The 26,436-nt window shown below is 37.9% G+C and overlaps 1 protein-coding gene across 11 annotated transcripts; it reads right to left on the bottom strand.

The window, feature by feature from the left end:
- LOC149529560 (putative protein phosphatase 2C 24) lies at positions 1 to 26,436 on the bottom strand. Of its 11 annotated transcripts, none has more exons than XM_089808868.1 (7): positions 24,627 to 26,434; positions 23,676 to 24,020; positions 23,388 to 23,493; positions 22,333 to 22,512; positions 21,962 to 22,142; positions 21,364 to 21,751; positions 1 to 815 (listed from the first exon to the last, which is right to left on the bottom strand). In XM_089808868.1, the coding sequence occupies exons 1-5, from the start codon at positions 25,620 to 25,622 to the stop codon at positions 22,120 to 22,122; spliced, it is 1,650 nt and encodes a 549-aa protein (XP_089664994.1). In that variant the 5' UTR covers positions 25,623 to 26,434; the 3' UTR covers positions 1 to 815; positions 21,364 to 21,751; positions 21,962 to 22,119. The 11 variants fall into 11 exon arrangements, with proteins under 11 accessions (XP_089664994.1, XP_089664995.1, XP_089664988.1 ...); XM_089808869.1 differs by having other exon boundaries at positions 21,364 to 21,664; XM_089808863.1 differs by adding an exon at positions 935 to 1,046 and having other exon boundaries at positions 623 to 815; positions 21,962 to 22,512.

Genomic DNA, 26,436 nt, shown 5'->3' with positions numbered 1-26,436 from the left:
TGAGGTAGAAGTTGAGTTTTCTATTCATGAATACTTTGTTTACCAAGATTAAGAAAAATTGTTGTACATGAATGGCTTAAAAGCATCCCCACTGTAGGTGAAATTAATCATAATTATAAGCCTCACGGTCCCCACTCCCATCCCACAAATCAAAGCTCTCATAAGTGGAACAGTTCAACAGATCACAAGAGCAATAGCAAACAACATGGATTTTTGCTTGTGTAATTTCAATATGCAAATGCTTGCTTTCCTGAGTTGTATACGCTTATGTAGCTATGTATCTCAAAGGGAACAATCTATTTGCTTCTGTTTCTTCTTACTATCAAATCAATCACATAAGCTAATGTTTATCCACTTCCCAATAGATAGAAATAATTATAATTATAGGCCTCATGGTCCCCATGAATCACAATTCTTAACAGTGGAACAATTGAACAGATCACCAGGGCTATAGCCAATGACTTCGATTTTCGCTTGCATAAGTTATGTATGCACATGCAAATATCTATCTGAAAGAGCACTATCATCTATCTCTGATCCTTCATACTTTCAAATCAATCAAAACTACACTAATGTTATGTCCACTTCCCCATCCTAAAGCCAGTTTCATAGAATGAGCAGCTACTGCACCAACAGAGTATCTTCTATAATACCTTTTGAATGATGAAGTCTACAGCCACAAGGCCATTTTATAACAACTTTGTCGAAAGTATCATTTGAGAGGAACATTCCATGGACCATCCCTAGCAAAAATGAGTCACTCATCTTCATGTATCCGCTCTGTACATGTTGTTTCTGTTTCAAGAATTGGTCCCCTGCAGCCAAAACATTGTCACTTAAAAGAGCAATCAAACAGAAATTAATCTGTGGTCTATATCTAAAAATACAAATTTATATCTTCCACTAAACAATTATGAATTATCCATAGTTTTACCAAAGGGTTTGGTCAAGCTTTCATAACAGATTTGCTCTTCATCTAAATCGCCACAAAAAATTCCATGAGCAAGCATTGTACTTTTGGAACTTTCTCACACTGCATTGACCAGCTTCACCAATAACAGAAAAAGAACGTAGAACTTAAGCTTCACTACAAATTTGTAAACTGCTTGAACTACATCTTGGTACTTAGTGAAACCTAGCCTTATCCCTAATATGTTGAACCAAAAAAAAAAAAAAACCTTGCAATTTTGCAATTAATGATAAAACCAAGGGCTACAGCTTCAACATTTAGGGCCCTGATAGATCAATGAACATCTTGTATACATCTAAACAGTAGGAAAAGCTACATTAGGAAGTATATTCCTAGCCACAGGCCAAGAGATGTAGCAGAAATTACATAGCTACTGCACTAACATTTTGTTGCCAGATGGCTCCATATCAATCTTCATTCCTAAAGTTTCTGCCAATTGGATGCAATTTCCATTTTAAAATTTCACCAAAAATTATATGGGAATTTAAATAAAGCAAGATAGTTAAAACAAGCAGCAATTAAAAAAAACATGTGTGGGCACTCGCAAAAATAAAACAGCCTATAAGTTTTCTGTGTCCTTAGACAATTCATGAACCAAAACAAATAGTATACTATGATTCAAAAACAAAATAATTGCAACTCAGAGTCAAAATTATTAACTAGGATAAAACTGGGGCTCAAGAAATACCAAGATGAAGAAATTTCCAACAAGATTTCAAACATTAAGCAGCAGCTTCATTAGGGCCTATTTTATCCTCTCTCAAGCTATGGTACAATATGCTCGAAAAACCCCAGTTAGTAATACCAACATTTCATCGAACATTCACCTTTCAAATGTAAGATTGAAAACCACGTTAGCACTGGAAGTTGGTGTGTGCAGAAAATTGTGTCCATGAGTCCACAAGTCTGACATATTTCATATCGCTTGGAAACACACACAATAAATTCAGAGGCTTGCAAAATATGAACATTGTGCTCCAGAACAGAGAACTAACCAACTGAATATGGAAACAGAAGATTTTGGGTGTGTTTAGGATAGGACTGCCATTCCAGTCTCGAAAATAGCACAAGAAAAAATTTTGAATCTGTGAACCCTAGTGAGGTGTAAATGGTGGTGTGTAGAAAAACAGGTGTCCCAGAGGTATTCTATGCAATGGTGTGAGTAGTTGTGATGGGGGAAATGAGAGTTTATGAAAATAAGAAAAATTAGAAATTAGAGGATAGTTGTAGGGAAAGGATATGCAACATGAGAATGGCTTTGTTCTGATGCCATGGCCTAAATGTTGCAGTGGTGTGGATACGCATACACTTGCCTATGAGCAGGGAACCACATGTCCAAAAGGAATTCACCTGCAATGAAGCTCTCATGGGACAATAACCTCAAGTAAGGCAATCACTAAAACACCTGAAGTTTTCATCTCACGAGCGCACCACTACAAGTAAAGCCCCTAAGGAACACGTGGCTTCCCAGACACGTTTGGGTCCCAGCGATGGGTACACACCCAATTGGGAGTCCGCTCCACCTCAACATGTAGGCTGGACCTTCATAATCCAGCATGCTCCACAAAGCTAAAACTCTAGAACTCAGGTCTAATACTAAGGTGCCTATTAATCAATGGCACCTATTGGCATTAAGAGTGTGGCTTTTATCCCGAGAGAGTGTCATTGCAAATGAGCCCCCTCATGGACACATGGCTGCCCAATCATGGGTGGGTCCAACCCTAGTTAGACACCCAACAGGAATCTGCACAACTGCATCTTTTAGGGTGGAACATCACATTTGGAAATGGCAGCAAAGCTATGTTACGCCAGGTTCCCAGGACAGGGGGGCAGGAAAACGGGTTTCTAGGATCGATTTTTTTCTCCCCTGAAGCAGGGAACGGCGGGGGACAGCAATGGGGACAGTTGTATAAATAATAGGGAGATTTAAAATATTGGTATGAAAACATGTACAAAGCATGCTAATATACATTATAGGACCTTAACATAAAATGTTAAACTGAAAGCTCACATGAGAGTGGAAGTCAAACAAATTATCAAAACTCAAAACATCAACAACTATCACTTACAAGCAATCTGATCTTTTCGAAATTCTACTCACAACAATGTGGAGGGAAACTTTGTGAGTTTAAACATACACTCTGAAAACCATGATAAGCTCATTTTTAATGATGAACAAAAACTATTATTTACTCACTAATATCAGACACAATACTCATCGAAAGAGACAAATTTAGAGATCTGAAATAAAAACGGAAAACCTAAATCCCAAACTTATTAGTTTACTCTTGCTGACTTTTAAACCAAAACAAGTGACGTAGATATAAAAGAGAGCTAGATTTTATTGATCTTTGTATAACATTTAAAAATCAAGTTTCACATAGAAATTCTGATGATCTCCCCTTACAGAACTCATATTCTAAGACTCCAATCACATAGAAATTCTGATGATCTCCCCTTACAGAACTCATATTCTAAGACTCCAACACCCATATTAACCCCATGTGAACACGTTGACTGAATACATACTAGTAACAGAATCCCAAAATCTACAGTTCCGTATCAATACTGCAAAAACCACAACCCCTCTCAATCTTCAATATTCAGCACCAATCTCTGCAAAAACAACTTCAGAGATGATTATTAATCAATCTGAGGAACAAAGATCAAAGTTCTGAGCCCTAGTGACTTTCTAGCATTCTAGTCTTTATACCCCAAACTCAGTCCTATCAAGGGAACAGGTAATTAGATCCGACCAGAGGATTATCTGTTTACCAGAACAAGAATATAACAATTTATATTGGAATTTGAGACTCAAAACTATTTGTATTCATTTAGTGCATCATACATATCCTTATGACTCCATATATATACATTCATATCATATACATTCCATTTATGCATAAATGTATATTTTCCCTATATTGACCTTACTACTGGTGAATGTGTCTTTCCATAAACTTATATTTACAAGATGGGACATTAACCCTACAAAGTATATCCCTAGCCTACATGCTATGTTGCAACTATTGTGATCTGCAGACTTGATGCAGCAAGTTGCAGCAAGATCTCTGGATGTCTCGTATGTCCTTTTCCTGCCAACATCATCCCCTTTTTCAAAACCTTGACTTGCCCTGAAGTCAACTTTGTCATGTTGGAGGATGCCCTTTTGTATGTCTTGAAGGCTCTCAAAATTATTATCACACTGCTTCTTTCCCAAATTGTAGTAGATTGATGTTAATTTGGGGCTGTAACAGTTGCTCTTTGCTTCCGAAACCATGGTGTGTATTAATTTTTTCTAGGATAAGTGTGTGCCTCTAGTATAATGCTGGTGATATGAGCCAACCTTAGACTAACCACTTCCCTCAACAAATGAAACTGGTTCTGGGTTTTGTCCCTTTGAAACCGTAGTTCTCTAAACTTCTCATGCAAGGCTTCACCACCTGCCCAGTCCCGGCCATCCAATTCTTTTAGTGCCTCATAATCTACAGACTTTTGCACTCTCTATAACTCTAGAGTGTCCATCTGAGATTTTATTAGGGTGAGAACATTTGTCCATTCCAAGGAAAATTGGTATAAACTATTTACGTCCCCCTTAGTATTCTTCATTGTATTGATGTGATTTCCCAGTGCAGAGAGTGCAACAGCACATTTTTTCCTTTCTCCATCCATTTTTGCCTTAAGAATCTTTTATGTGACTACTTGTTTTATCATTTCCTTCTGTAGTGTTTCATCCTTGATCACCAAATCAATCAGCAGTCTTAGAAGCACCAGCAAGGGTTCAGATTGGTCCCATTGGATCTGAGGAAATTGGCACTATATTTCCTTCACCGGATCTTCTAATTGATCAGAGCTCTCCACATTGCTTTAAGATCTCCTCCCTGGCTGTCTGGTGTAAAATTTCCCCTAGTTGAAGTTTGTGCAATGGCAGATGTTGCTTACACGCACTTGAGATCCTACTAAAGGCAATTGGAATAATTGTTGAGAAGCCACTGGTTAGATTTGCTTCTGCTTGACCAAAAAGTCCTTTATGGACTGTACACAGGAATGTTGCAAAGGAAAGTGTGTCAGACTAAGGAGGTCGCAAGGAGTATTATAAGAAGATGCTCAATAGTTTGCTTCTTTCTCATGCAGCTCTTGGAATGCTTTTATGGTTGCGTCTATGATCTCCGCCTATTTCCTATTTGAGTTATCTCCAACTTTTCCAACATCTATTTGTCTATCCTCTGCTTAGACCAGAGTTCCTTTGTCTGCATTGCCATTGTTCTTTACTTCTGTTGACATGTGGTGGTAGAAGCTACTACTTCAATCCCCAATCTGTTAGCTTCTTCACTTCTTTAGCTGTTTTCTCTCTTTTGAGCTCAAGTGTGCTAACTAGGAGGGCAAAGAACTGGTCTATGAGATCTTGTAATGTGATGTTGGAGGCTACCATATACCTTACCAATGCTATTTCAGTTATCTATATATTTGGAATGGTCAAAATGGTAAATTTTTGCAGTGTCTTGTCATTAACCTCCTTCTATAAGTCTGCATTCAAAAAAGAGGCAGCTGTTGGTATGCTTTTATGGTTGCATCTATGATCCCTGCCTATTTCCTATTTGAGTTATCTCCGACTTTTCCAACATCTATTTGTCTATCCTCTGCTTAGACTGGAGTTCCTTTGTCTGCATTTCCATTGTTCTTTACTTCTGTTGACATGTGCTGGTAGAGGCTACTTCTTCAATCGCCAATCTTTTAGCTTCTTCTCCGGCTTTAGCTGTTTTCCCTCTTTTAAGCTCAAGCCCCCTCTTAGTTATATTGGTGGACTATATATTCTAACAATTGGTATCAAAGCACAGTTACTCTGAAGAGGCTTAATAGCTTGAGTAAGATCCCTACGGATATGGAACAGTTGAAGAGAAACCTTGAAGAGGCTCTTGATCAAATTGATCTTCTTACTGAAGAAAGAGATCACTTGAAAGATAGATATGAGGATGCAAAAGTTTACATTGGAAAACAGAAAGACAAAATTGATGAGCTGAAATCGAAAAAGGAATCAAATGAGCAGATTAGTGACAATGGAATTTTCAAGAAAGAGAATGAGATCTTGAAGCATGAGTTGAAAATTGTTGAACTTAAGTCTTAAGAAGGATGGTTGCAAAGCCAAACCTGATCTAAAATCTGAGAGTGCAGACCTTAAATCCAAGTTGAGTAACATCTGAATTAGACTCTGTTAAGATAGAACATGCTGAGTTAGAAAAGTACAACACTATTGTGAAAGGAGAATCGACATAAGCTAAACATCAGTTAGAGAAGCTTTAATCCAATAGTGAGAAAATTGATGAGCAGATATTTTACCAAAGACCCTTTTATGATAAGATAGGATTTGGATATTTTATTGGAGAGAAATCAGCCAAGAAAGTTGAAATTAGAAAAGAACTAGATCCATTTGTTGAGTCACCTAAAGAATCTGATCTGAGTAAGATTGAATCAAGCACAACTACTAAAGTATCTAAAGAGATTGAAGTAGTTGATTTGTCTACAAAACATGGATGAACCAAAGAAATCAAAGCAAGTTAATGAAGCTAAGCAAGCTTAATCATCTAAGGAAGTTAGACATGAATCCAAAGGTAGATGTTTCATATGCAATGAATCAAGTTGGTCATATGAAGAGAGATTGCACAGGTAAGTCTTTTAAACCTATTACTAATTTCTATTGTTATAATTGTCATGGTTATGGACATAAAGCAGTAGATTGTAAGAAACCTAAGTTTGATAGTAATAATGGGCATAGTAGAATGTTTGCGAATACTAACCCTGCAAGTAATGAAAGAGGAAGATCACAAAGTAGATCTAATGATGGAAAGAATCTAACGGTGAAAGGAAATAGTTTGTATGTTACAAGTGTAACAATCTTAGACATATTGCAAGGAATTGCAGAGCACCTGAAAGTCGCAATGTAACCAATCAGAGAAGGATTGCACTTGTATGTCAATTATAAAATAACTTTGGACACACAGCAAGATTTTGCACAATGGACAGAAGGAACTTTAACAGGAATCCTAATTACAAAAGGAACAATAATAGAAATGACAAAAGAAATGATAACGACAGCAACAATAGTCAGAAGGACAAAGATGAATAAAGAGAAAGCAGAGCAAATAAAAGTTTTTAAAAATTACTCTTTAAATGCTAGTAGTTCAGAAGGTGCTTCAAGGGGAACCCTGATGCTATGGAAAAAAAATTGCTTTACTGGGACAATTTTGAGTGCCAATAAATACTTTATGATTGCTAAAATTACCAGTGCTGATCAAAATGAGGACTGGTATATTGTGAATATATATGCGCCCAACATGAAAAGCCAAAGGAAGAAGGTTTGGGATTCTATATCCAACTTTAAAAGTATAGATTACTCTGGACGATGGATAATCATGGGAGACTTTAATGTCCCTCTTTATGATCATGAAAAAATGGGAGGTAATGCTACCCAGCTTGAAGGAAGAATGGACCTAAGGGAGTTTATTAACAAAGAGGGCCTATTGGATATGGATCTTCATGGCATTCAGTTCACTTGGGAGTAATAAGAGAGTTGGTAATGATTGTATTCAGGCTAGGCTTGATCGTGCTCTTATCTCTCCGGATTGGTCTAAAGATTTCATCTGCAAACTGGAAGCCCACCAGAAAATTGGTTCTGATCATTTCCCTCTTATCTTCTCTGCTATCAAGTTTAGTTCGAAGAGGAATTTTCCTTTTAGATTCGAAAAAATGTGGATGAAGCACCCTCAGTTTGAAAGAAAAATGGAAGAATGGTGGAATATCAAAATTGATGGTACTGCTCTCTTCAAAGTGACTTCTAAACTTAAAAATGTCAAAAAGAAAGTTAAAATTTCGAACAAAAATTGCTTTGGGAACATCTTTGAGAATAAATCTGTTTTGAAAGAGGAGATCCAAAATATTCAGGATAAAATTCAAAAGGAGGGATACACCCCTGACCTTCTTTTAGAAGAAAATGATAAGCTGTCTCAATACCATGACATCATTACAAAAGAGAAGATCTACTGGAGGCAAAGATCTAGATTGATATGGCTGACTGAAGGAGATAAAAATACCTAATTTTTCCATCTATCCACGCTAAAGTATAGAGCCAAATCTCACATTTCACATCTTATGAAGGGAGATTTGAAGATTAAGGAGGATAAGGACATCATGGACGAAATGGTGAATTTTTTCTCAGGGCTAATGAGAGTGGATCCCTTCATCAATTTGGAACATCAAGCTGAGTTTCTTAGAGTGATCCCCACTCTCGTTTCTAAGGATCAGAACAAATTGTTAAGCTCAATTCCTAAGAATGATGAAATTTTCAAAGCTGTTTGTTCTCTAAGAGGAGATAAAGCTCCTGGTCCTAATGGCTTTCTCATGTTTTTCTTTCAGAAATTTTGGAAACTTGTAGGAAAAGATGTTTGTGATGCGGTGAAGGAATTCTTTGGGGCAAAACAAATGCTGAAGGAAGTTAATTCCACCTTCTTGTTCTTGATCCCTAAGAAAATTGGAGCTGACTCGCCTGACCAGTTTAGGCCGATCAGTCTTTGTAATTCTCTATATAAAATTATATCCAAAGTTCTTACTTCAAGATTGCTTCTAGTGACCCCTTTGCTCATTGCTAACCAACAAAATGGCTTCACTCCAGGTAGACAAATCCTCAACTCTGTTATTTCGGCTCATGAGAATATTCATTCCTTATCTTGTTCTAACAATCAAGGATTTGTAATGAAAGTGGACATTGCTAAGGCTTATGACAAAGTTGATTGGTCTTTCCTCTCTAATATTTTGCTTGCCTTTGGCTTTGATAAGAAGGTTGTTGGACTGATTCATCAATTAATCTGTTCTTCTTCTATTGCTGTCCTGGTTAATGGTAGCTCTTCTCCTTTTTTTAATCCCTCTCGGGGATTGAGACAAGGGGACCCTCTTTCCCCCATCCTTTTTGTTATTATGGTTGATTGTTTAGGGAGGTACATTGGGGATCTAGTGTGTAGAGGTGTCATTAAGGGTTTGCAACCCTCTTCCCATCCTCTTATTTGTTCTCATGGCCAATTTGTTGATGATACCATTTTTATGAGGAAATCCGAAGTCAAGGAAGCCAGAAATTTGAAGCAAGCTTTAAATCTTTTTTCCTCAGCTTCTGATCAACTGGTTAACTGGAATAAAAGTGCTGTGTTTTTTCTCAATACCCCCTTTCTTAGACAACATAAAATTGCCAAAATCCTTGGATGTTCTATTGGTTCTCTCCCTTCTTCCTATCTGGGTCTTCCTTTAGGCTTGAAGGTTCCGGATTCCTTCTGGGAAGACCTCATTAACAAATTCAGCAAGAAGTTGGCAGGTTGGAAAGGGAACCTTTTAAGCCAGGCTGGTAAATTAATTCTTCTTAAAGCTTCTCTCCAAAGTATACCAACTTTTGCCTTAAGTCTCTTCAAAATCCCCACTAAATTTGCTGAGGCTATTGATAAAATTCAAAGGAATTTTTTATGGACTGGTTCAGAGGAAAAAAAGAGAATACCTTTAATTGCCTGGGATCATGTTTGTAAACCGGTTAGGGAAGGTGGTCTGGGTATCCGGAAAATCAGAAGCATGAATCAAGCTCTTCTAGCTAAACAAGGATGGCGTGTGTTCCATGAGAAGAAAGAATGGAGTACCATTTGGAAACACAAGTACCTCCCTAATTCTGTTTCTCTTCCTGATTTCTTCACCTCTGCTGATGTTATTCATCCCTCCTCAATTTGGGGAGCTGTGCAGGGTACTAAGAAAATGCTTGGAAAAGGGTGCTCTTGGAAAATTGGCAATGGGTCTAGGGTGAGTTTTTGGGAAGATGTCTGGCTTAAGGATCACCCCCTGATTGAAGATGTTCAAGATCTGAATCAAGTTGACTTATGCAAGCAGAGATATGGCACTCTTGTTAGTCATTATTGGCAGAATGATTCCTGGGTTAACTTGAAGGACATTGATCAAAGTTTCTATCACATCCAATTATCTCTTAATGCTGTTTCTCTCCACCCTTCTTTTGAGGATGAGATTATTTGGTATGCTGCTCCTAGTGGGCAATACAAGGTTTATTCTCTCTTTGCTTCTAAGGAGAAGGAAAATCATCCCTTGTGGTCTCAGGCTTGGATTAAGGGTCTCATTCCTAAAATTAATTTCTTCTTTTGGGTCCTGCTTCAAAATAAAATTCTGACCCTTGATAACTTGCAGAAAAGAGGTATAAATTTGGTGAATAGGTGTATTTTATGTAAGAATGGTTTGAAGATAGAGACCACCTGTTTCTGAACTACTCTTATTCCCAGATGGTTTGGATTGAGATCCTAATGTATTGGAACTTGACTTGGGTTCATCATAACAATGTGGAATCTTCTTTTTAAAGCTGGAAATGCCCGTCTAAGAATTCTGATGTTCAATTTCTATGGAAAATTACTCTGCCTCATCTCTGCTGGGGTATTTGGAAAGAAAGGAATAATAGAATTTTTAGAAACAGAGAGGTTCTTGGATGGGTGCTTGGTCAAAATATTATTAGAGCTTGTAAGGAGAATTCCAGATCTCTGAAAATATTTGATCAAACCTTTCCTATTGATAATCCTATGTTTCCTGAAAACCCTAAGACTCAAACTGATAACCCAAGATTGAATGTCACTTGGAGTTCCCCTCCAAATGGTTGGATTAAAGGAAACTTTGATGGTGCTGCTAAGGGAAATCCAGGGAATGCGGGTTGTGGAGGTGTGTTGAGAGACCATATGGGAATAGTTAAAGATGCTATAGCTATCCCTATAGGTCAGACTAATAGTCACATTGCTGAAGCTACGGCGGCCCTTTATACTATGAAAATTGCAGTGGATTTGGGATGTCCAAAATTATGGTTGGAAGGTGACTCTTTAAATATTATTAATATCCTTAATAATAAAAGTGCTATCTCATGGTCGATAGAGGCCACTATCAAGGAGATTAAATACCTTATTCAAAAATTTGAAAAAGTTGTCATATCTCATACCTTTCGAGAGGCCAGCGGTGCTGCTAATTGGGTTGCCAACTATGCTGTCCTAACGGGGCAAATGGTGAGGTGGACCGATGAATTAACTAATCAAGTTGATCTCAAAGCAATTATTCATTATGAAGCTATCCATGCGCAGGTGGGTAAGATATGAAAAGATTGAAAAGTTAATGATTTCGTGGAGTGATCAAATTATTGCCAGACTTTCATCCCCTATGAAGTACACTCAAATGAATGCGACGTGGTGTTTGCACGTTTCTCCGAACAAAGGTGTCTCTTTCGGTGGGAAGAAAAACAGTTTTCTTTCTAACCCTCTCTTTCTATGCGTCTGGTTTTTCTGGTTTGAATGTGTTTACTATTCTCTGTTGATGGGGGGCGAACTGCGCAAACAAGAACCAAAAAACTGTGGGGCATGGAAGGCTCGCAAGGATGTTTGGAAAATTTTGCAGAAAGGAAAAGTGACTCGTTACATGGAGCGACTCAATGGTTTTAAGCCACACATCACTACGGCTTTCTTTAAGAACTGGTCCAATGACAAAGTCACTCTCCATGGTGTGACTGTGAAACTTACAGAGGAGTTTATTGCTGAGATCACGGGGCTTCCTACGATGGGCATAAAATTCACTAAGCAAACTAGTATTTCAAATGCAGCCTACAAAAAGTTTCCGAAAACGGAAGAAGAGGAGAAGCTTCTGGAAAAGAATGGTGATTTCTTTGATGCGAACCAAATAAAGGAGATCTGGAGGGATGTTCTCTGCTGCATCCGTGAGTATTTCATTCTTGATGGAAGAAGTAAAAGAGTTCATAAATGTCATTTTGTTTTTTTAAATCATTTCAGATATAAAGATAGAATATCTTTCCCCTTCTTTTTGTGGTTCTTTACTTAATAGTTTAGAAGCCCATAAGAAAAAGGAATCCAGACCCATTCTTCATGAAGGTCTGTTCCTTCTTATTGAGGGATATTGTAAAAATAAGCACATTGCCTCTACTCCCTCTAAGGACAAGAAGAAAGAGCCCATTAAGAGTAAGAAGGGTGACTCTGTTAAAGGTAAAGAAAATGCCCTGAATTTGAAACCCTCTGCCTCTCAAGTTCTTGAGGATGAGGAGTCTGAGACTGATAATTCGGAAAGCTATGAGAATTGGAAACCTGAGGATGAGGATGATACTGAAACTGGAGAGTTAAGTTCTAATTTGGACGGGTATCCGAAGACTGAAGATAATAATGAAAAAGGAAAAGAGGAAAACAATAGTGAAGGTAATTTTGAACAGAGTAAATCTAACAATGAGGGTAACCAGGTTATTTCTAGTGGGGGTAATAAAGTGGAAGATAACACTATCGGGAATCCTGTTGAGAAGATTAAGGAGGACCATACGGCTATTACTGCTTCTCCTGTTAAGGGGATAGAGGAAGAAAAAAGGAAGGACTCTGCTCATCCTGAGGACTATGTCGAGGGTCGAAAGGAGGATCAAACGGAAATGGAGGATATCAATGACAATGTCTGCTCCCCCCCACACGAGACTGCTGAAGATGATTGTGATGCTGTGCAGAGGGATACCATGCTTACCTTCCTGCATTCTGCTAAGGAGAAAGCCGACACCAGTCTCAAAGTTGATTCCTGGATCTACAATGAAATAATGGGTTTGAAGAAAAAGGTGAAAATTCTGCAACATAACCTGGATACTATCAATGCTAAACTTAGTCATATGGAAGGACAGATGGGAGACATCCCTAACAAACTTAACTATGAGCAGAACCTCACAATGTTAATCAAGGAGAGTAGCACTAAGATGGAACAGGTCACCCCTAGTATTTGGGCAGCCGCTACAAGCCTGGGCAAAAGGGCGAATGAAGATATCATTTCGGCTGAGGGTCCGAGCAAAAGAACAAGGCAGAGCTCGAGGAAGAGTGCTATGAAAGCTGTTGCTACTATGGATGTTGTTTCCATTCAAGAGACTGTTGCAATTGGTAAGGAAGCAGCTAAATTGATCCTGGAGCTGCAATAGTGGCACTGGGGTGGGTTCTCTGGTTTGGTGCCTGTCTGGTATTGGTCGCTGGTTGGGGACTCTGGTCTTGGTTTCTGGTTTTTTATAGTTTAGACTGTTTGTGGTTCCAGGTCCCTGTAAAACCTGGGTTACTTTGTTTTTGGACTATTCTAGTGGTTTTAGGTCCCTGTAAAACCTGATTTTGATACTGTTCTTCAGTTTGTTGCAGGTTTTTTCCTAGTTGGGCTATCTTGCTTTATCTTTCTGTTTTTTGTTAAAGGGTTTCGGGGTCCCTTCAAAACCTGCTTTTACCATAATCTAAAACAATAGTCAGAAGGAAGCAATCAAAGAACATGTTGATGAATTCAAGGAAGCATTTGTGAAAGCTATTAATCCATAAAGTTCTCATACAGTGTTGGAGGAGCAGTATTTTGATGCACCTAATGGGAAATTGAAGTCAGAAATTGTTTGTGACTCATCCTATCTGAATTAAGCATTTCCAGAAGAGGCAAAGGGTCAGTTAATCAGAACTAATGACAGAGTGCAAATTAGAAATTGCGCAATTAGCAAAAGGTAGATGACATAGAGAGGAAGATGGTTGAGTGCGCAAGAGTTTTGATGATCGCATGGTCGTACAGAAGAAAACAAGTTTACTAGTAATCAGTGACAGCTTCTAAGGATGAAGCAGATGCACATTTAATGCGGAGTTAAATTTTAAATGATTCAAGGATTGCAAATAAGATATTCAGTACCATTTGATCGTGCGAAGAGTTTGGAGCAAATCAATGAGCAATTTGACATTGTCCAAGTGAGAAGTTGCAGAAGCCCTAAATCGCGATATTATAGGTATTTTACAAAGCTTTAAGTTGGAATTTTCAGTATCACAGTTAGCAGTATAGCAAGCCAGTCAATGTGTGATGTAAGTGAGAGACCTAGATATAAATTCAAGAAGCACCCATTTGTCTCTCATAGATTATCTATTAAGAGCGTTTTCTCAAATCCCACCAAATGTACTTCACATAGAAGACGTTAGAAGTTACATTCATTGTAAATTTGAGTGTAGGAGATGAAAATATTCATAAGGATTTAGGAGTTATGTGTAATGGAGTCCTAACCCTAAAATTAGAATACGCATACCTGAATGAGTTGAATCTGATTAAGTATATGTTCTACACGGAATTTGATAATCATGAGTGGACTAGAATTATCCTAAATCGAGTTCATGAAGAAATGTTTTGGGTAGGTGATGTGCTTATTGTAATTGAAAATGACCTAATCCATAAAGTCACAGGTTTAAGCAATGAACATTGTAATCCAATGAATGACAGGAATGTGAGAAAGATAGTTGAGACAAATTTGTATACTAAGTTTGATGGAAGGAATATGAAAGTTAACATGATTTAGGACAAAGGAGTCAAAGTGTTGAGCAAAATTATAGGATATAAGTTGTATCACAGTTCTAGAGTGAACTTTGTGCCAGTTGGATTCATGCATGCAGCTTATGTAATCGTAGTTGAGAAAAGGAAAGTAAAATGTGTGAGATTGTCAAATTGCAATTGGTGGATACATTGCGAAGCTAAAGAAGGCTAAGAATGCAGTAGATTCAAATCTTTGTTAATACACTTATTTTCCTATGCATCCAAACAGTTCTCTAGTATGACAAGTTGGGATAGTAATGAATGTTCAATGAAGATGGTTAAACAATGCTACAGGGCCAAATTAGAGAACGTCAGAGACAGTGACATTGACAGAATGATGAAAAGCTTCCAATCTAAGATGAAGAATCCCTCCCTCTATGGTGGAGAAATATAAAGATGAGATGTGTTTCATGGTAGAAACTGATACTACATGTATGAAGGTAGTAGAATCTAGGGTAAATTTTATTGAACCCATGGGATATGAAATGAGTGAAGAACTCATTGAAGGATATGTGCAAATTATTCTACAGTCAGAAAGGAACACTAAATGTCAAAGATGGGGCACCTATGACGAGAAGAATTTAATGAGATCAAAGGCATAGCAAGGAGATGAAACCCAGAATGGAGATGAAAGCCAGTGGGCAAAGTGAGGTGTTGGCAACTACACCTATTGTTTTTGCAACGCCATCTGAAGGAGTAACAGTAGTAGAGCCTTGTTCACAAACACTTATTGCACCATATGCAACAGTTGAGCATGTTCAACCAGTTAGGGTACAGCATGGACAGCAAAAGAAGAAACCAAAAGATGATACAACAGTTGTGCAGAGGAAATCAAAAAGATTGGTAAAGGTTAAGCCAGAACCTACACCATCTCCCAAGAAAAGGGTCAAGCAAACCACTAGTGAACCCAGAAAGAGAAGAGAGACTGCAAATCAATGATTCTAAGGAATCTGAGGAAGAATCTAAAGAAAAGCCAGTTGAAAAGGCAATTGGAGAAGGAAGGACACTAGCTGATAAGAAAACTTAGACCTAAGGTAGAAAATCTAAATATGCAGATTATACATAATGACAATTTTGTTCAAATGAATACATATTATAGCTTGTACAATAACATGGATGGGAGTCAGGTAGAAAATGCTATTGTAAGGAACATGATTCTAAGGAATAAAAGATTTGACAGCATCCAAAATAAGATCCCAGAAAATTTGTACAATAGATTGATAAACAAGAAGAAAAGAGTTGTAGAGGAAGACACTAAATTAAGAGAGAATGTGATCAATAAATTGTGTAAAGTATAAAGGAAGACATAGAAAAGATCTTAAAAGGTATAGAACCTTTGCTGATGAATAAAAGAAGAGCAATTCTTCTTATGGGAGGCAACTATGAAGAAGTCAGGAAGGAAACAGAAGAAGCCATAGTAAAATATATGACTTCCATGCCTAAGATCGCTAAGGATAGTGCGCAGCCGAAAACAGCAAGTCCAACTTATGTGGAGGCCAGTACTCCTACTAAAGATGAAGAAGAAGTTGAAGTGGCACAACAAACCTATTCACCTCCTCACATAGTTATTGGTACTGAATCCATGCAAGTGGATAGTATGCATATAACAGTTGATGTTAAAGAGAATCCATTTACAACTAATGGAACTAACATTGTTGGCAATATCACTGCCTGCTCAAGCTCAGATGAAGAGGATGATGAAGAAGCAAAGGAAAATGCAAAAAAGAGAAATATAGAAGAAGAAAGAAAGAAAGAAGTAAAAAGAAGAGAAGTAAAGAAAAAGAAACAAGAAGAGAGAAGAAAAGAGCAAGAAGCAATAAGAGTTGAAAATGAGAAGAGATTAGAAAGAAAGAAAGCTGAGGAAGAAAGTAAGAGAGAAGAAGAGAAGGAGAAAAGAAGAGTACAGAACTAAAAGCAGTTGCACTAATACCAACAGCAACTTCAGTAACAACAGCAGTAGTAGCAATATCTGATGATGATGATCAGAAAGGGCTAATGAGCTCCTTGAGCAAATTACTTGAAAAGAACAAATTAGTGAAATCTTTGGAAAGAACGCTAATAGAAGTCTCGGAGAGAATGTAGAAGAGTCCACACAACTGTCACAAATTCAGACTTACAGACTAAGGCGATAGAATTGGTGAAATCTTTTGATGAAGAATTCACAACCTTGTCTGAAATTGCTTCTATACAAGCACAAGCAAAGCATGATGCATCACTATTTGATACAATATGCACAAATGTCAAAAATGATCTCAAAATATTGGATATGTGCCTTAAAGAGTTAAGGAAGTGCACGAATGAAGGTAAGAAGTTGTATGGACGCTGCGCAATGTCATACAATTACCTGTAAGATTTTAATAATCAGATCAAAGGCCAAATGAGTGAGCTTCAAACACACACTACCAGATTGTAGCTACTGAAGGCAAACATTGAAAATTTTGTAACTGAAATGGAGAAGATTCACAATGCTATCAGAGGCATGGAAATTGATAAGGAGAAAGTAATCAAAAGATTCTCTACCCTTAGAGAATTTTTCTCACCCAAAATCAATATTTTGCAGAGGCAATTGGAGGAGTGTCTTGCAGCTAAGGCCTCCTATGATAAATTTGCCTATACTGACTTGAGCACGATTGAAGTTGCATCATATGCACTTTGCACACTCATCAGTATATCTAAAACAGTCAAGGAGAACTGGAAGAAAGATCTTGAGAGACTGGAACTTGGTTTTGTAGATTGTATTGCTAGAAAATCAAGTTGATCAAAGAAAGGCAACACAGTTTTGTATACAAATTTTTGACACCTTCGCCATTGATGTCAAAGGGGGAGAAGTATATGTAAGGAAACTTGTATATGTATATGTTTGTAAGAGAAAAGTATGTATATGTGAGGGGGAGCTTACCTATGTAAAGGAGTGATAAGGAATGTAATGATCCATCAAAACATGAATAAAATTTTCTATTTTGAAGGCAATTTTGTGTAATTACTTTTTGTATTTATTTTGTTTTGTATGACATCATTTTGAGACTTAACCAAGTTTCCCAAATGTTGCCATCAATGCCAAAAGGGGAGATTGTTCACAATATGGTTAGATAGATTTTTGAATGTTGTCATTTATGGCAACAAATATTTAGCATTTCATTTATGCAATCAGAATTAGAAAATTGTCTAAGTTTTAGACAGGTTGCAACAATGCAGAGACAGATACAGTCTGTATGGACGACAGACTTTGAGTTGGTTCATGCGCAATTGAGGATCGCTGGTTGACAAGGTCACGATGACGTATGTCAGTGCGCAAACATGTACAGACTATATGGAGCAAGTTACAGTTAAATTACCAGTTCAAGTAATCAACAAAGCATAACAAAGCACAACAACTAATTGGAGTATATGGCTTAAGGAATAATTTTGGAAACAAAATAACTATTTAATCATGTTGGGCTGACATCCTAGGTTTTTACCCAAAGTTATTTTATATTTGGTCAAACGTGTGAAAGCATCAAGGCCGACTAAGCAAAGATTTATTACTTTGCGAGATATAAGTAAAGATCATATCTTGTGCAAATAATGTGAAGGATGAATGTGATGCGAACTAAATGTGTAGGAAGCTTGAATGATATGTGAGCCTTATGTGATGCAAAATCTGATGTATGATCAAAGTAAGTGCAAGATACAGCAGTAAGACAGTATTGTATGTATATCTACTCTTGTGAAGAAACTTTATTGTATATTGCATGTTAGGGTAGTGAGCTCTTCTTGCATACATTGTATTCGATCTACCAACTCCTAACAAGGTTGAAGCAACTCCTAATAGGGTTGAGACTTTTAATAGAGCCTAGTCCTCTAACAAGGAATCGAGACACTATATGTATTTCATAGACACCTAACGGGGTCAATATCCTTAACAGGATTCTTTTGTTTAGTGGATCATCTTGTGAGTATCATCCCCACCGAGGTTTTCCATTGGCCAGGGTTTCCCTAGTTAACAAATAATGGTGTTATGAGTTCTCTTTGTGTGTGGTTATATTTATTGTTCAGCATTGTTGGTTTACTTTCATATGCTAGTTATAAAGTAATTAACAATATTCAGTTGTGGGCAAAAGTTTGTAGAATACTGATTCACCCCCCTCTTAGTATTACCTATTTCTAACAATTGGTATTGTTAGCATGAATGTTGATGATACTACATTGAGGGAGTATCCTAAGCATTGGAAAGTATTGACATGTTGCATTCATGACTACGTTTGTCACTGATGTCAACATACCAGTAAGTCTTTGAAGACTGACAGAGCAGCAGACAAAGATCTTAGTTGTACAAACAATGTTTTGGTTGTCTAGTGATGCATGTTCATGGACATGTTCAATACAATGTCTTGATGTTAAGGTTCAATGCACAGTACATGAGTCGAAGACGTACGAAAGATATGCCTGATTTGCAGAGAGTAATGCCTAAGAAGCAGTTTTTTATGTTTGTATTATATTGTCTGACAGAGATATAATCCGGAGATGCACGGTCAGCCAGTGACATATGACAGTCTAATGATGACGTGAGCCGACAATGTTATTGTAATTATGAAGTAATCAATTATCTTATTATAATTAATTGGGAAAGCCTCGTGGCCGACTCAAGGAATTATTTTGAAGATACGGTATGAAGGAAAGATGGTTTCTTGTTTGTAAAGTATTGTGATCATTGTATTGAATGTGAAGTGCAAAAAGGAGCAGTGTTTCGTGAATTTGAGTAAGCAATCCAAGGGATTATTGGATGCAAGATTTGTGATCTGGTTACAAGATCAGAAGGAGCAGAAGTCCGGTTATAGGGCTAGGTGCACACCCTGCATGCGTCTGCATCCAATGCAGGCCTGCAGGAAGTGCATGCTGCAACAGACACACACACACAAACAAAAATCTTTTATGCCATTCTATATCTTTTCTCTATATTCACATTACTACTGATGAATGTGCATTTCGATATATTTACAAGATGAGACGTGACCCCTATTAAGTACCCCTTAACTACATGCTGTGTTCCAAATCTTATGCTCTGCAAGTCTGTGGGCTTGATGCAGCAAGCTCTCCACGTGCCTATCTGCTTTCCTTTTCTTCCCTTTGTAGTTCATATGAATTGATAGGAGAAAAAGATTTTTTTTCAATACTAAAGAACACTCTAATCTACAAGTACGCCCTGATCTACAAAATCCAATTAGCTATGTTGGAAACTGTCATGGCCCATTTTAAGACAACAAAATCTAAAAATATCCTGGTGCTGAGCCCCATCTCATTAGAAAAAGGAACTTTTTAGGTTTCATTAACACCACTCCAGAAGTTCATTTTAATTATCTTGCGGCTATTTTAGAGAGTGCCTCAAAAGCTAATCCCGGCATAACTGCTGCTGCTGGTATGCTTTGGTCTTGTCCTCACCCTTTATTTTTAGATTTCTGCATGAATCTCATAAGGCCGGCAGCAATGTTGCTAAACTTGTGGGCTTCATGTTCAGTCTTCTTTAAGCAGCCAAGAAAAACATCAAGAGCCTTATCCTTTGTGGAGATTCAAATTTGATAATTCAATGCCTTCCAGAAAGCATGTGATGTGATCTGTCCAACTTCATCTTTTGTGGAGTCCACATTCTGTATGTGCTGCAGGATATTGCCAACAAGTTCAGGTAGACATTCTGTATAGATAGCAACTCTGCAGGTCATTGCCCAGAAATGTTGTAGGACATATCTTATATGCTATAAGATTCTGATCAGAAATGTGGGAGGACATTCTGTATGTGCTGCAGAATACCACCCACAAATGTTGCAGGGAATTTTTTATTTGTTGCAAGCCACTAACTAGAATGCTGCTGCACATTAAACAGAGCGCTATAGGGCATTCTGTAAATTGTTGCAAGATAAGTCATGCAACAAATTAAAAAACATACATTAAATAATAAATTGGAATTTAATTGAAAAAAACATAACATATAAGCTTAAGAAAATCAAATGTTAATGTGAGTTAGATTTTATAGTTGCCACAGTAAACCCACATTAACAACTAAAACGATTTTCATTCAAGCAGAAATATAGGATGAAGATGCCAAATATTTCAATATAACCAGTTATATGAGATGATAGAATACATGGAATTCTAAGATATTTGAGATAAGAATAAAATTATGATGTCCTCAAATAACCTACACCAAAAGAAGTACCACATACATGAAATTCCTATGCTATGGGAGGAAAACAAAATTGTATGCATGCCTCCAATAACCAGCAATTGGTTCAATTCACATGAACAGTTCATATGGTTATTATAGGCTGGCAAACAATGGTCTACAATATAAGATGTAAGAGAAAAGCCACACTTGACAATCACTAATGGCTTTTATCACATTTTGATTAGTTTCCATATAATTGATTTGTATTCACTAATAAGGCTCAAATTACAGGGCAAACTGAGGTGTAGATTGACTCCAGAGAGCTTGGAGTGCGCATAGACTATACCATACATGAGTTTTTGCAACCTCTTTAGGGATTTCGATTGGAATAGCCAGTGGCATCAGAAATTGCTTATGTAAATTATTAATGAATAGAAGTAAAAATTTCGTGAGTAACCAAATACAATTAGATATTTACACACCCAAGATTCAGATCCCAAGTGGCATGAAAACTATAATAAAGATGTCTTATCCGTCATATTTAATCATGCATATATAACTCTAACATGCCTGCTCTGATAGCTTATTGGAATATAACTTCTGGCCATCGCACCAGAATGGCTTAGTTGTGGTACACTACTTAATGGAGGAGGACAAAATAACTGCTCTAGGTGCACAAAAACATGAATACCAACAACATTGCAAACAAATTCTTTCCAATCCACTAAAACATGCAATTTTGCAAAGCATTTTTTAAAGAGTAGGGAGATAGCAATTTGGAAGTATGTCCTTATTTCCTAAACAACAAAGAAGTTATTTCTTAAAGTGAGGATGAGTGTACCTGCTATCCACCATGGCCATCATAGACACTCAGAGTTGGCAGAGGAGTTGCAATTCAGTAACACCATTTTGCAACAATGTTGTGGGCTCCAGGAAAAATAAGAAAAAGGGCACAGGAGCAATAGCGTCTCCTGTTTCGCATCTTCTACTAATGATTGGCGAGTCCTACGGAGGAGGAAGCATATAGACCCTTCAACAGTAAACTTATACTCACTGTTGGCCTCAGCAAAGCTATACCCTTTGAAGGCATGCTTTAGAGAGCAACTTCCCGCTGTTTAGGCACCTCAACAGTAACACTAACACTACATGTGATTACAGGACAACCAATGTCAACACCTTTACAGGCCCTAATTCATCAACCTCATTTTGTAGAGCAATGAGATTTGCTTCTGACCAGATACAGATACAACAACAGAAAAGAAATCACATTTTAATCAAGGATGCTGCACTAAAAATTCCGACTATGTTAACAAAGGTGTTTATACAAAATAGATTTAAATGATGAAGATTTGGTTAAGCAAGATTAAAATGCTTGAGCACAAATCTGAACACAATCGAATTCAGAAACATATTACAAGATTAAAATACTGAGGACGCACCTTTTAACTAGATGGTTAGCTCATTCAGTAATGTACATGAACTGGGAAAGTGCATCACTCCAGCGGAATAGAATCATAATTATGCACAGCTTCGCCATCTCCATTTCCCCTCCAATGAATCACAAGTATAACCCTTATATATGGAATAATTCAATAGATCAGAAGGACTTGAGCCAATCCCCTGCATTTGTTTCCATGAGTTATGTACGTATATGTAAATATGTATCTCTAAGGGAACTATCATCTGTTTCTGCTTCTTTGTTCTTTCAAATCAATCACAACAACACTAATGTTATCACCACTTCCCCGTCCTAAAGCTAATTTTGTAAGGAAAGCAGCCGCAGTTTGAACAGGAGTATCCTCTATAATACCCTTTGAACGATGGGGTCTGGAGCCAGCTAGACATTTTCTAGCAACTTCACAGACAGTATCATTTGATAGAACATCCCATAAACCATCGCTAGCAAGAATGAGGCACTCATCTTCATTTGTCCGCTCTGTATATGTTACTTCAGGTTCAGAAATCACATAACGTTTCAAGAATCGGTCCCCTGCAGGTAAAACACTTATCACTACATCTGCAATCCAACAAAAACCAATCTGTACCTTACATGTAATACTAATTTACATTTTGTGCTACACAATTATCCATTATTTTACAACAAGGTTTGGTCGAGCTTTTGTAGCAGATTTTCTCTCCGCTCAAAATTGGATCTTAATTCACCAAACTAATTCTATGAGTTATGACATTGAACTCTTGTGATTCTATCAAACCATATGCTAACCAGATGATCAATAATAGGAGAACTTAGCATAAAGCTTCACTGCAAACTGGAAAAATTGCTTGAACTAAATCTGGTTGAGTAAGGCAGCATAAGATAATATGCCGAATGAAAGTAAAGTCATTACATTTTTCTGATTAAGCCTATGGAAGGGCTAAAGCTTCTATTTTTGCGATCCTGATGATTAAATGAACATTTTGTACCAACCCATAGCACATTTTAGAATCTTCACCTACAAAGTGGGAGCAGCTAGAATTTAGGAAGAAATATTTCAGCCACAGGGAAAGAGATGAAGCTGCAGTTATGCTTCAAATGCAGAAACTTCTAATAAATTCCTGGTTCCATATTAAATCTTACACCCACATTTTTTGACACACTGATACAATTTACATTTTACAATTTCACCTAAAAGTATGAAAGAGTTCAAAAAGAACAAAAAAATGTTGAGATGCCTAAAATAGCCAGCAATTCAAACAGTTTGTGAGACCGCTGGCTAAACAACAGCTCATAGCATTTCTAAGAATGGAAGCACTAATACTTTTCTAGACGCTCTTTAACAAGTCATGAAACAAAAAATCAACACGCAATATATCAAAAACAGACTACAGTTAAATCTGGATCAAAATTTGGTCGCTGGTACAAACCTAGAGCCCTAGACATAGCAAGAAAGCCCCCAACACGATATCCATTCCAAAATATAACACGTCCACCAGCAGCTTCAATACGGCCCATTTCATCCTCTCGTACAGGCTACAATATGGCAAATTGTAAGAAAAACAAGGTAAAACGACAGTTTATGATGTACATGTTAGAACTGGCACCAAAAAGACTCAACTTCTCAAATCCATAAGCATAAAAATACACGGGTACCAAGAAAAAGTCAGAGAATATCCTAAATGATAATTATAAACATTCACTGTTTTCATCAATACCTTATGGTCATTAGAAAGGGGAATTGCTTTGCCTCCCCTGGATAACACAGCCCTAGAATCCCCACAATTTGCAATAACAACTTCAGATGGGCTCACAACGGCTATGACAGCCGTAGAACCCACATTTTCTGGTGCAACTGGATCTTGGCAGCAGCTACCAATCGTTTGTACATCCCCACTACTGCAGCCTCCGTTTGGGCATATTCCTCCAACCGCCATATCCATTTTCATGAAGCAAGCAAACATGATTTCGCTCCAACAACTAAAATCTCTGGAAAATGAAGATGCATCCCTCAACTCCTTGGCAAGCGCCTCATGAAAATGATATTTACAATATGTTGAAGCCTGCTCGTAAAAGTGAATCGCCAAAATCAATGAGGTTTCCGTACAAAATTCAAAGTAACAGTGCAAAAAAAAAAAAGAATTTATAAGAATTTGCAAAATTGAATGCAGGAAACTACTGGAGCTTATGCAGAGAAATAAAAGTAAAAAATAATGTAGTTCCTATGAAAACTCAAGTAAGTTTAAGTAATCACCATAGTGTAAAAAATAGATACCCAACATAACATCAGCAATAATGTTCCTAAAAAAAAGTCAAAGTAATCACCCTGGTGAAAACATCTCAGAAGAATGCAAAGTCAGGTGGAAAATAGCTTTCTAAAACTCCCAACATCATCCGTTTCATAAACAAAATATTTGTAAAAAGGTCGGTCATATTTAGCACAAACAGCTATACTTAATTATATTTCGACCGGAATTTACTTTCAAACAAGATGATGGTTCATTTCTTCCAAGATAAAGGGGGGTAAACAGAATTTTCAGAACTGCCAAAAGAATCCTGAACAAATATTCTGAAGCATTAAACCACATGAGCATCGATGGAATTGGTCATGTCCTCGGATGACCTATACCAAAAGTAAATTATTTGTTATAGGGTAAGAATGAATGTACCTGCGATCCGCCATGGCCGTCATATACACCAAAAAAGTGGAGAGGAGTAGGCGCGGGAGCTGCAAATCCAGTAAGGCTATTTTGCAACAGTTCCGTTGACTTGGGGAGACAAAAGAATGAGGGTACAGCTGCAACGGTATCTTCCATTTCACGTCTTCTGCCAATTATTGAAATGGTTCCATGGGGGGGGCACGAATCCTTCAACAGCAAGCTTACACTCTCGCTGTAGGCCCTGGGCAAAGCTACGCCTTTTGAAGGTCTGCTTTGTGGAATAGTTTCGTGCTCTTTAATTTTCTCAGCAGCAACATTAACACTATGATTAGCTGCACTTGCAGATTCAGGAGAAGCAACACTGATACCTTTACAGGCCTTGTTACTCTCGTCGCCATCAAGAAGTCCAACGCTCGTTTGCTCTTCACTATCTAACATACTGACTGTCGTCTCCCCTTTGGAATCTTGCGACATGGGCTCTGAATCCAATGTAACAACACTAGTGTCATCAACAGCAAGAAGTGCAACGCTTGCTTGCATTTTACTCTTTGCCATGTTGATTGGCATCTCCTCTTTGTAATCTTTAGGCATAGGATCTGCATCCGACGTAACAACACTAGAGTCATTAGTAGTGCTGCTGTTGATGCTGATGTAGAATTTGTTGATATTGCAAGTGCAAAACAAGCCACCTTTCCAGGGAGTCGGCGTAGAGACTGACCTCACGAGCCTCCTTGAGGGGTAGAGAGATTTAGAGTGAAGTTCAATTTCCACGGCATATGCAGGGTCTGCTGGGGATAGCACCTCGCCGCCGAGACAAATATTGCACAAATGGGATGTATTCCTGGTGCGTGCCTGCTTCCTCACACCATCGGAAAAGCTGCTGCTGATGGAAAGCATCTTCAATCGCCTGATCTCCGGCATACGTCCTCGCGAGGGAATCCCCTCGTCGCTCTCTTCTATAAAGCTTCGAGGAGATGGAGAAACACATGGGTTCACCGCCTCCATAACCCAATTTTATATATTATCGTACTCCTATCCCCACCGCCCAATTCCCAGGGTCTCCAATAAAGGACACGCCTTGGCTTCTCGTGCATGAAGATTTATTCACAAAAGCCCTCGCTGATCATCGGGTTCCCGCCCCAGGTAACTTAACAATAAGCTCCAAATTGAACAACAAACAAAACCTAAACCTGTATATCAAGCCCCAGCATGGATCGACCTGGAGACACTTCACGCAAACAGAATGCTTTCACCATTCTGGCAGATTCTGAGTCACGGGCCGCTTCAGTTCCCAAAAACGAACTTTCGATGGAATTCAGACGGTCAGTGATTCGAAACTAGAAACCCCCCAACACGGGATATCTTCAGATCTTGCACTTAAGCCACATCATGGGTTCCTGCAGCTCAATCATACTTGCCCAAAGCATTTGCAGATTGGATTGAACTTTATACTAACATAAAATTGAGCTCGATCGAATAGAGACAGATTTGACTACATGAACAACTTTTCTATTGCTTAAAATCATTTGAAGACTTTCAAATCTTCTGCACTGTATCAGGACGGCCAGAAAAGAGTTCCAACGCTCCAACACAAAACATCACATCACCACCGAAGAGATTCCTCGTTGCAGAAATACTAGTCGTGTAAGGAAATGGAAGAGAGTTTAATAGGCAAATGAATTACCTCAGATGCCGCAGAAGAGGTGAAACAATGTGTGGAAGTCTTCCCTTGCCCACAGGTAGCAGTTTGCTGTCATTCTGTGGTTGGTATGATTTGGTTTGGTTGTGTGCGTGTCCTCTCTTGTCAGGATGTTCCTCA

Source organism: Cupressus sempervirens, chromosome 11 (assembly GCF_028749045.1).
Source record: "Cupressus sempervirens isolate cs-2001-9-10 chromosome 11, ASM2874904v1, whole genome shotgun sequence".
NCBI classification, from domain to species: Eukaryota; Viridiplantae; Streptophyta; class Pinopsida; order Cupressales; family Cupressaceae; genus Cupressus; species Cupressus sempervirens.
Note: the sequence above shows the minus strand (reverse complement) of the source record. Positions and strands in the feature narration are given on the sequence as shown.

Coding starts and splice junctions, on each gene's coding strand:
- LOC149529560 (XM_089808862.1), bottom strand. CDS start 25,622: ATGGAGGCGGTGAACCCATGTGTTTCTCCATCTCCTCGAAGCTTTATA. Junction 23,494..23,675: donor CCCTTTCTAATGACCATAAG/GTATTGATGAAA, acceptor GCCATATTGTAG/CCTGTACGAGAGGATGAAAT. Junction 22,513..23,387: donor TGCTATGTCTAGGGCTCTAG/GTTTGTACCAGC, acceptor TTTTACCTGCAG/GGGACCGATTCTTGAAACGT.